The sequence below is a fragment of the Salvia splendens genome, chromosome 13, assembly GCF_004379255.2.
Source record: "Salvia splendens isolate huo1 chromosome 13, SspV2, whole genome shotgun sequence".
NCBI classification, from domain to species: domain Eukaryota; kingdom Viridiplantae; phylum Streptophyta; class Magnoliopsida; order Lamiales; family Lamiaceae; genus Salvia; species Salvia splendens.
In genome coordinates, this window is record NC_056044.1 from 26,357,093 (window position 1) to 26,367,984 (window position 10,892).

General features: G+C 40.7%; 3 protein-coding genes across 4 annotated transcripts; all 3 read right to left on the reverse strand.

The window, feature by feature from the left end:
- Positions 1-546: 546 nt before the first annotated feature.
- LOC121761800 (NADH dehydrogenase [ubiquinone] 1 beta subcomplex subunit 7-like) lies at positions 547-840 on the reverse strand. Its single transcript, XM_042157470.1, has one exon. The coding sequence runs from the start codon at positions 838-840 to the stop codon at positions 547-549; it is 294 nt and encodes a 97-aa protein (XP_042013404.1).
- A 471-nt stretch (positions 841-1,311) lies between these two features.
- On the reverse strand, positions 1,312-1,686 carry LOC121760791. The gene has a single exon (XM_042156409.1). The coding sequence runs from the start codon at positions 1,684-1,686 to the stop codon at positions 1,312-1,314; it is 375 nt and encodes a 124-aa protein (XP_042012343.1).
- Positions 1,687-3,108: 1,422 nt separating this feature from the next.
- Positions 3,109-10,892, reverse strand: LOC121762413 (probable ethanolamine kinase). 2 transcript variants are annotated; one of them, XM_042158292.1, is made up of 11 exons: positions 10,600-10,892; positions 9,295-9,386; positions 9,004-9,110; positions 8,727-8,832; positions 5,698-5,820; positions 5,520-5,611; positions 4,817-4,901; positions 4,218-4,323; positions 4,037-4,103; positions 3,690-3,782; positions 3,109-3,611 (listed from the first exon to the last, which is right to left on the reverse strand). In XM_042158292.1, exons 1-11 carry the CDS (start codon positions 10,722-10,724, stop codon positions 3,492-3,494), a joined length of 1,116 nt encoding a protein of 371 aa, XP_042014226.1. In that variant the 5' UTR covers positions 10,725-10,892; the 3' UTR covers positions 3,109-3,491. The 2 variants fall into 2 exon arrangements, with proteins under 2 accessions (XP_042014226.1, XP_042014225.1); XM_042158291.1 differs by having other exon boundaries at positions 3,471-3,611; positions 3,690-3,748.

Consider the following 10,892-nt stretch of genomic DNA (forward strand, 5'->3'; position numbering starts at 1 on the left):
CAAGTTTCTCCTTGATTCGGAGATTGAATTGTTTGGCAGTGGTTATATCTCCCCTCAGCCAAACGCTTCATCCATTATAACGTGAGTTCACAACCTCTCACGGCTGTCACCTCTTCGGCGGTAGATTCTCCTTTCTCGGTTGCTTCTTCTTGACCGGACCATTTCTGCCTGAAGCTATATTCTCTTCTCTGGCATAGGCGCTGCTCCAATCATCTCGAATAATTATCCGGTTGGGGCTAACCTATCCCCCTCGGCCGGATAGTTCTCCGTCCAGCCAAGTGCTACCATCGTTTACAGCGCCGCCGCCAGCCATAGAGGCGGTCGCTGCCGCTGCTTGTGACGCCGTTTCCGTCGGGTCACTTTGTTGGTGAAGAACATCCTGTTGCTAATCGCAGAAGCCTCCACCTGCTTTGATGTTTTTCTGATAGGGTTTCTGATTGTGCTGAGGTTGCAATGCCAGGGTCAGACCAAGCACCACATTCTGGCACTGTAAATACTTCCAGCTTCTTCCTCAAAAAGATTATTTATCATGGTCAAAAAGTCGAATCAAGCATTGACGGTTTTGGGGGGGAGCGGAATGGGCTGCGACTTCAGCTGGGCCTCGCGCTCGCGGATCTTCTGCATCTGGAGCATCCGCTCCATGATGAGCTCGTACTCACACTTCTCGTAGGTGTCGCGCTCTGAGCTGCACTTCCATGACAGGTAGAGCTCTGCATGGCGGTACTTGTTGAGGGGGATGAGCAGATGGGCGCACTGGTCTCTGTAAGCCAGCAGGACTTTCGCCTCCACCATCTCTTCCTGCGTCGCTATCATCTTCTTCGATGAGCCTGGAGCCTCCATTGAAGGAATCGGATGGTGAATTCGTAGTTCAGGGTATGTTTTTTTTTTTTGCTTTAGAGACAGTGATCGAACCTGCTCTGATACCATGTTAGAATATATAATGCGGAAAATAAAAGATTATTGCAGAAAGTAAAAGACGGGCATAACTTTTTTTTTAATCAAAAACGCCCTTTGTGGGCGGGAGGTTTAGGCAGACCTCCAACCCGTAAATAATATCAAAATAAAATGTTCTACCAACATAATCCTAGCCCAAAAGTGACTAGGATCTAAACAAGAACATGAAGAAGCCAAATAGAGGTCCCACAGGTCGAGATCCTCCATACTATCAAGTGGAAAAGAACTGACAATATATATACGAGGGAAAAATGAAAAATTATCAAAACCAACCACAAAAGAAGCTGGATAAACCCACATCTCTACGTCGGAAACAGAAGTTATGATATCCCAGCTGGTCCATCCTAACCAGCGCCTTCAGATACCGAGGCGCAAAGATTGGATCATAGTAAGTAAGGGCAGGAGTTTGAACCCCCTACCTGCAAGAAAATCAGCAGCTCGGTTCCCTTCTCTGTAGATGTGTGAGAACCGAACATGCCGCTGAGAAGTCATACTCCGGATCAAAGCCATGTGATGTCTGAACTCCGCAGCGCCAAGCTGTCCAGATGACAACAAGTTAACCAGAGCCGCTGAATCAAGCTCAATCCAGATATGTGTCGAAAGCTCCATAGTCATCTCGAACCCAGCCAACAGTTCCGCCTCAAAGCTCGATGATGCGGCTATCAGAGCACAGAAGGCACGCAGAAGTCCTCCATCAGAGCCTCGAACCAATCCTCCCACCCCCGCCTCCATTGTCGATGTAGAGAAGGCACCGTCAGTGTTTAGCTTCACCCAAGGGGCATCAGGGGGATGTCATAGGACCATGAGTGACCGTAGAACACGCTGTCTGGGGGAGGAAGGCATGAAATCAACCAACGGCGAACATCCCCTCCAATGGATCGGGGTGATCTTGCCGGCCAAGACAAGCACGTGCAGGTGGTGAGTGACCTGCCAAATAACATGAGAGTGACGAAAAGGACGACCGCCATGCTTGCAGCCGTTCCTCTCCGTCCAAAGAAACCAAACAATCAAACAGGGTACAAGAAAACTAATATGTAAGGCTGGAGCCCTCTGGAAAGAGGACCTCCGCCAGTGACCTAGTCTAAGTGCAATATCAGTGCTCGTGTGAATCGGTGTGTGCGAGGAAGGAAACCAGGCATCGAAATATTCCCATGCAGAAAAAGCCGACTGACTCAAGAAAAAGACATGACTAAGAGACTCGATTGAAGGAGACCGACAACACTGACATCTAGACGCTAACTCAATCCCCCTCCTCTGCAACTTCTCATCCACCGGCAACCTACCAAATAACAACCTCCAAATGAACACCGAGATGGTAGGGGTCAACCCTTGGTTCCAGATAAGCCCGAAAATCTCCCTCTTCGGCAATCTAGTCCGGATGCTTTCCCATGCTGAGGTCACAGAGAACTCGCCTTGGCTAGTCAGACTCCACCGCCTCACATCCTTCGCCCCCAACTCGATCGGCGTGGTTCTGATCTGGTCTATCACATCTGGAGGTACGCCAAACCTGAAAGATAATCTATGTTGCATATCCTCATCCCATGCATAATCATTCCAATAAGATGCAACGGCCTGAGATTGAGGAGGATCATTTCCCGGGACGCACAGACTCCGGATGGGGCTAGCCCCCAGCCATACATCATCCCAGAATAACTTTAAAGACTACATTGTGAATGAATTATTTTTCTCAATAATTACACAACTATTTATAGACTCTATTTCTAGCTATACATGGAAAATATATTCTAATTATACTAATATCCTTTTATTTGATTTTTCATAATCTTTAATTGATTTCCTTCAATATTCTTACCATAACTTCATCTTTTGCCTTCTTGTTCTCCAATTAATTGATTTCTTCATTCCAACAAAGTGACTACTATAGATCGAGTAAATACAAATTGACTCGCATTTACGATAAATTTTCCCAATCAATCCAGATATAATCAAATACACATTAAAGTATTAAACCATGACATCTTGGGATCCTTATTTCTTGAAGATTAACTACGAAGTACTGTATTATTTATTCTATACGGTGAATTTCCAATGATATTTGATATTTGAGATCCTACTCCAATTGCCATTTGTGAATTTTTTTGAATAAAAATCTTGAATTTACCGTAAACAATTTGAAACAATGAAAGTACAAACTGATAACTAAATCCATACAATTACGACAATTTCACCAAATGAAAAAACGAGTCATTTTCACAAACTATATTGAACAGGGGCAGAATTTGCCTACTGCTTTGCTAGAGTATGAAAGTTGCCCTTGTTAAAAAGGAAAAAAAAAATCATTGTAAAAACGACTAATTTGAAGACCACCTAAATAACTAGCAACACAAAACGTCACTGGTGTTAATAAGCATGGAATTTTTCGTAACAAATTGATCATTGGCGTAGTGGAATTGTTCCATGCGTCTTTTCTTCACACAAGCACACGATGGTTCAACACCAGAAACATACCGTTATTCATCAGAGTACTACAGAATCTGCAACCAAAGGCAGGACTTTTACAATGCTGTGTGGTAGATTTAGTGACTTTGAAAATATGACTGTGCCAATGAAAAGCACTTCTCCTTCTGCTTTTTGTATTCATTGTAGCGCAGGAAGAAGTAACTCAGATAATCAAAATCGATAGGAGACATTTTTGCCTGTCAAAAACGAAGCTAAAATATCATACAAATAAACATACTCATTCGAATAGAGAGCGCATTTGAAATTATCAGTACCTGGATTAAAGCCCAAATTGCCCAGTATAGGTGTGAAGCTAGCATGTAAATATTTGTTTCTGCGTAAAGAGCATCAAGCGCCTCCTCAGAAACCTGATGTTTTTTCGCACATTTTTATAAGATTTATGAACTTGGAAAGTCATGCATAAACATCATGCTCATACTGAGCTCATTGTCCCAATAAGCAAGGTTAATTAAGAACAAATCAAGTGCAAATTCACTCAAGGTGTGATGTTCATTCCAGAGAAGGCAGAGAGAAAAATATGAAAAAAAAACTGGAGATGATCCATGCTCCATGATGTTCTTGTTCTACATAGTATGAATATGATGGATCACTTTTGATGTACCTCATGCGGTGTATCAGGTTTTAGATAGTGCCTGAAGAAGTTGAATTGTTCGTCTTGACTTGGGTATCTGAGGCAGCAACAAGTCCAACAATAAAACTTGGCATCTTCTTATCAGCCTAAAAGAAAAAGAAAAAAAAAGAAAGAACTCTTAACATGTAGTTTAGTAAGGACAGAGACATACAAATTGTAATCACAGTCGTAGCCAGCATATTCATTGAAGTGATTTCCAAGGTCAAAGCCTCTGTAACTGTATGATCCATACTCAAAGTCGATGAAGTAGAGCTTCCCTGAAGTAGAAGAACGAATAGTATCAATGGTTATGATCAAAGCAGCTGATAATAGCTTATAATCTGCCCAATAAATTTTCTCAAAAAATGAACTGTTCATTCCCTGAGTTTTCACTGCTTCACTGAGAAATGGAATCACCATATGGTCACAACATATTCCAGTCTTATTTTGTAGTATTTCAATCTCAAGATCCTCATTGCCATTTATAGAATATAATTCTGGAAATGTATAGCACCATTAATGTATAAACAAACCACTGATCTTACAAGCAAAAATGACTAAAGTTGTAGTACAAATCATTCTTTTCTTTATTCGCACCACAGTACTCACCCATATTATGTGCAATAAAATAGGTTTAAATATAAAAAGAGAGTATAAAAGTATAAAACACAGAGCAAAGATTTTCCAAGCACATCCATATGCAGAAAGAGAGTAGCTGAGCCAGCACACGAGACGGTAACGGATTTTATAAAGTTATGCATGGTACGTTACCTTCATTTTCATTAAGCATCAAATTCCCAGAAAGCAGATCATTGTGACAAAATACAACAGGGGCATTAAAACGATCTGCCATTGCCTGTACGAAAAACATATAGTTTCTGATTAAAATAGTTCCTTGGACTAAAGTAAATTAAAACTATAAAAGTATATCAGGATTTTCCAAAACAACATGCTTTCCCTGCACTTAGCTACTACTGATTTTGAAAGTAGAACATGGAGAAACTTCTAGCAAACAACAAGCTTCATCACATTCCTTTTATTCTTTTATTCACAATGATGCAAGACGATTTCCACAAACTTGTCAAATAAATAAAATTACAAACCTATTTGGAAGAAAACAAAATTTTCAACTAAGACATGCAAAGTACATTTGTCATTCAATTACGAGGTTTCAAGCAATAGACTTTTAACATGAAATCAAGTAGCTGTCCATTTTCTTTTAAAAAAGGTAATACTCCCTCCGGTCTCACAAAATAGTGCACACTAGGTTTTGGCACAGGTTTTAATAAAAATATTAGGTAGAGTGTATTGTTGAGTGCAGAAAGGACCCTACTTTATTATGTAGTGTGTGATGTGAGTGGATAAATTGAGGTCTGAATGTAACAACATGAGAATAAAGATAGCAGCTAGCATGATATTTGAGCAAAAGATTTTCAGCAAGCATATCACATGCAGGACGGAGTCAGAAGACCACCTTGAGGCCATGGATTTCTTTATTGATTTCTTCGAACGAAACCATCTCATACTTCTTTTGTTTTTCACTATCATCAAACTTGAGGGTCAATGCTGCATGCAAGATGAGATTAAGAAGAATCTAAAATCAAGTAATGGGAATCTAGAACTACATTTACTAGAAAGATATCATAGGACACCTCTTGAGAAGAATTTGGATATGTCATTCCACAGTTGGGGTTCTCTAGAACCAGGAATTTCCACCTCATGGAATCTTCGCAGCTGTTTAGCGATTTCTACCATAAGCTTTGGTTTTCGCATGTCTGAAAAGAGAAGGTCAGTGTTAACCTAGAGTGAAAACAAACTAACAAATAAGATGGTATTAAGCTGAGTTGATATAATAAATAGTTTTATCACAAGCACTCAATAAAAAACAAATCAAAATTAAAGCCGCAAAGCTAGCCACGCACTATTGTTGGTTCAATAATAAGAATTGTGTTGCTGAGTCCTAGATAATTCAACAACAAAGTAGATATAAAAGATATTTTCTTTTTTTTTATGTTGTATATTCTTCTCTCAAAACATCTACATAATACTTTGTAATATGTGGTTACTATGAGATGAGTGAGAAGTAATCTATCCCCTGTTTGAATCTTGATATAGTTTACAAATACATTAAGACTAAGAAGTTGATAGTGATGGCCAAATTAGTTAATGTAATTGGAAAATTGGTTCATAAAATAGGTATGCAGATGAAAATTGAAATTATGTCTTAGATAAAATAGCAGAAAGTTGAGAAGATAAAATGAGCATTTCTAATGGAGACAGATAACACGGCTCCAAAATCAAGAAGGGTTTAAAACACGAAAAAATGGCTCTAAAAAATGGAACCATAGAATTCATTAAAAGATTTGCAAAGTGAAAGGATAAAACACAAATCCAGTTTCCGACCCCAGTTTTGAACCATTGGTCCATACCTCTTTAGATTTCACCATAATTCATATTTATACACACAGAAACAAGTTACTCTTGTATCAACAACATGATGTAGTCTACATCTCCATTTCAAGATTTACTATCGAACTCTCAACTATTGTACATCCCAAAACCATCATAATCCAAAGCCGCACCATAACATGAACGGAAAAGGGAATAGAAAAATCAAAAGGATGATTTTAAAGTGGGGATGATAAGGTTGTCTATGAGAGCATCCGCAACGGTGGCGCTGCTTGCCACCGCCGTCCGCGCCGCTGGCACGGACGCCACCCGTCGCCGCTGCGCTCGCGCCGCTGGCACGGCGCTGCTCGATGCATCGAGCAGCGCCGTGCCAGCGAGCAGCTGACGTGGTGCGCCCTCATTCGTCAACGGCATAGCCGTTGGGTTAAAAAAATTTTTTTTTTAAATCGGTTTTTAATTAAAAAAACCGATAAAAAAAAAATTTCACTTCCCAAAAAAATTATATCCGTTTATAACCGTTTTTTCCCACTTTTTAAATACACACTTTCATCTATAAATACCCCCAATTTCACTCCCAAAAATTCACATCAAACTACACAATTCTCATCATCATTCTCTCATCTCCATTCTCATCTTCAATCTCTCATATCCATTTTCATCTTCATTCTCTCATACCCTACAACATCACTATGTCCGGCCAAGGCGATAACCCTACGGGCTCCCACGGTTGGAACCTCGAATGGTTCGGTTCACAACCGTTTCCTAGTCCGGAATTAGAATATTCGGCCCCTCCTCAAACCCAAGATTCGGCCGTTCCGGGTGGCTACCGTCCATACCCAATCGACGATCAAGGTGCCTCCGAAGGACGATACGGGTGGACACCGGAGCCTAGGCCGACCACCTCCTCCCAACCTCCGCAAGCTCCTACTCGCGGCAGCGGTGTCCGCACACCGTACACGCCGGCGGAGATGGATAAATTGTTCAAGGCGTACTTCGAAATCTCCGAAGATGCGGCGGTTGGCACGAACCAATCGGGCGATCACTTTTGGTGGCGCGTATCTCGCCGGTACAATGCAAACCGGCCGCCGGGAACGATCGAGCGCAACGAGAGTATGGTGCGCAACTGCATCGGCCGAGCCAACGACGAAATTGGCAAGTTCAATGGCTATTTCCTCCAGGAGTCGCAGAATGCCGGGAGCGGCCGGAGCGAGGTCGACATCATCACTGCGGCGCTGAGCACATACCAATCCATGAACGGTAAGTCGTTCAAGTACCTCAACGTTTGGCAGGAAACGCGGTTCCACCCGAGGTATCTGGGAGGCGTAACATCCTCCTCTAGCGGCTCCTCCAAACGGTCAAGGTCGATATCCCTATCCGACTCCGGCTCCGAAGAAGTGGCTAGCCAACTCGCCGGAGCTAACTTGGGTAGCCCCGACGCCGGACCAAGCGGTTCCCAACGCCGACCGCAAGGAAGGAAGAAGGCGGCGGCCGAGCGCCGGCGCTCCGCGACTCCATCGGCCCCCGCCCCCGAACCCGCACCCTATGTTCCACCTCCACCCCCGAACAACTCGTTGTGGGCCCTTTTGGCCCAACTCAATATGGCCGATAGGTCAACTATGACCCCCACGCAACTTCAAACGCACGAGGGCATGATAGTGGGTCTCCAAAAACAATTGGGGTTGTTGCCGCCGGATGAGTAGTCTTCCTCGGGTAATATTAGCCAATAATTATGTAATTTTTAATTTTTAGTATTTTAATTATGTAATTTTTAATTTTTAGGATTTTAATTATGTCTTTTTTATTTTATTTGTATTTTGTAATATTTATTGTGATTTTTTAATGAATTTTAGTATTATGGAAATGTTTATGTTTAATTGAATATTAAATTAATTGTGTTCGTCCTTGCGGAAGAGCACAGTTGTGGGTGTTGTGCTCTTGCCAGAGAGCAGGCATGAATAGTACCGCCCGGGCCCACAACCGTGCCGCTGGCAAGAGCACGGTTGTGGATGCTCTGAAGAAACATATAGAATGCCCTTGCTACTTAATTAAGTAATAGTATTCTTCAACATTTTAGTCATATTAATATACATCAAATAAAGGAATTCAAGTAGTATAGAAGCTACCTGATTGAGGACTATTCAAATTAATCAGACAACATCATACAACATACTCATATATGCCTAAATTCTTGAAAGAACACTATCATGAGGAGAAGATTCATCATGAAGAGGTAATGCCCATTTCTGAAAGATAGTTTGTTCAAGGTGCTTACCTGATGGAGTAAGTGTACGAGCATCAATAAATGATTGCACCATTCCATTCCCAAAAACACCGAGCAACTTGGCACCAAATCCTGCTGCCGAGAGGTGTGGGATAGCCTAAAGACAGTATGAGGATTCATATATGATTGTAATCAAATAAAAAAGGAATGGAATTATACACAATGTGTTTGAAGTAAAGAAGCATGATAATGTGTGGTTTCACTAGAATAAAGCAAGTTTAGTGAAGCATTCAGCGAATAAATCTTTCTCAGAAAGACCAGAATGTACCTGCAGTTCCCTTTGACGATCAATCACATATTCAGTATTTGGACCATATAATCTGACTGTCGTACTAACAGCACTTCCATCTTTTTCTCTGACAGACACCTTGAGTACTGTTGAAAAAGAAGAAAATGCAAGATTTTTAAAACTATAATACACAGAAAACCACATTTTCTGAAAGAAGCAGCTTGATGTGATTTCTTCATACTCAGATGTTATAGAGATATATCTAACTTTTCAAGCTTCCAGCCACTAAGAAGCAGAAACACTGTTATTGGAAGAGAAAGAGATACGCACACAGATTTGTGATGCCACCGGACACTGTCTCAAGGGAGAAATCTGACTCATCCAAATTTGACCATTGTTTGAATAAATCTTTGAAAAGCTCCCTGTCAAGAACTCAAGACTCATTTACTGAAAAGGGTAGATTAAATGAATCACAAAATATACTAGCAGCATCCCCCAACAATATATTACCAGAATCCAACTTTTATTACTTAAGAAGCTAAATCCAGATAACAGGTCAAACAAATTGACAGCTCACAACCTTTTACTTCAGGTAATACAGGTTACATAGAATACAGCAGCTGTATAGATATTTTCGAAATTTTGGATCAGTGATAATATAAACAAAACTACTATTTTAGAAGACATTGACAACATGAATTTTGAAAATGTATCTGTATCCCCACAAAGAAAGTTCCCTTTGAAGACATTTCATGACTATTTTATTCACACGGCTCCAAGTTCAAACCAGCATCTAGAACCTTAAGGCCACAAAACACTTTCCTATATGCCCATGAAATAGCCCAAGCAATGATCCATAGCAATTAAAGATATGTAAATCAGCAGAATATTATTTTCTTACTAACACTCTGATGTCTTGGTTACATGTATGTTCTCGTCGATAACCAGCCATCTTAAAATAAGACATCTAAATAGATCATTCATAAAATGAGAGCTCAAAATAAGTAATTTTCTATTCAATCAGCCACAGATCTTTCCCTTGTATTCCACTTACTCAAAATTTAACCACCCTGTAATCTCAGAGATTCACCACATTACCCCTGTTGAGACAAACATAGTTTGCCCATCGACTAAGAGCAGTTGCCGAAGTTATGCACAATCAAAGGAGGAAACATAACATGCATACATATATATAGTATTTTAGTCTAATAATGTAGATTATTAGTCTAATAATGTAGCTCGACTAATAATGTAGCATCTTAGTATAATAATGTAGCTTATCACAACCATCCAATTCAAGGATCCAATGGCAGTGATTTGTGCGGTGTTTTATACTAAGGAGGTGTGAGAACCCTAATATATATACAACCAAAAACTAGCACCTCTCTGCAGCCCCATACCGCAATCCTTCAACAACATGAACAAACCAACAATATTTCTCAAGCTTGAGAGATAGATACATGAACTTAAAGCAGCATACCGGGTTATACATCTAACACATACAGCAAAACTTCCGCGTTCATCAGGAAACAGAAAACGTGCAAATTAATTCAGACCATTCCAAATTGAATGCAACAAATAAAACGTTCGTTCAAACTGATCAACAGAAATGCAAGGAAGAAGCAAAATACTGACACAATGCGGGGCCTCATTTCCGGTAGAGAGAGTGAGTGATCGATGGTGCGAGAGGACGACGGAATCTCGGAGCTATGCGTCTCCGCCACTTCCGTCGCGTTCCATATCTTCTCCGCCGCCCCCATTGATGAAGAAGAATCGCAATTCGAAAAATTAACAACGCACGTGGATTAAGCTAGCAGAACTCGACGATGAAACAGGATTTTGAATACTTTCCAATAAATTCCTCGATTTTTTCCAAAAACAACAAGAAGAATGGCACCCCGGGAATACGGAATTGTTTTTTTGTTAGT

Excerpts from the sequence above, each read along its gene's own strand:
- LOC121761800 (XM_042157470.1), bottom strand. The coding sequence starts at position 840 with ATGGAGGCTCCAGGCTCATCGAAGAAGATGATAGCGACGCAGGAAGAG.
- LOC121762413 (XM_042158292.1), bottom strand. The coding sequence starts at position 10,724 with ATGGGGGCGGCGGAGAAGATATGGAACGCGACGGAAGTGGCGGAGACG. Across the intron at positions 8,833-9,003 it reads ATCGTCAAAGGGAACTGCAG|GCTATCCCACACCTCTCGGC; the intron begins GTACATTCTGGT and ends TACTGTCTTTAG. Across the intron at positions 3,612-3,689 it reads CAATTTGGGCTTTAATCCAG|GCAAAAATGTCTCCTATCGA; the intron begins GTACTGATAATT and ends CGTTTTTGACAG.
- LOC121760791 (XM_042156409.1), bottom strand. The coding sequence starts at position 1,686 with ATGGAGGCGGGGGTGGGAGGATTGGTTCGAGGCTCTGATGGAGGACTT.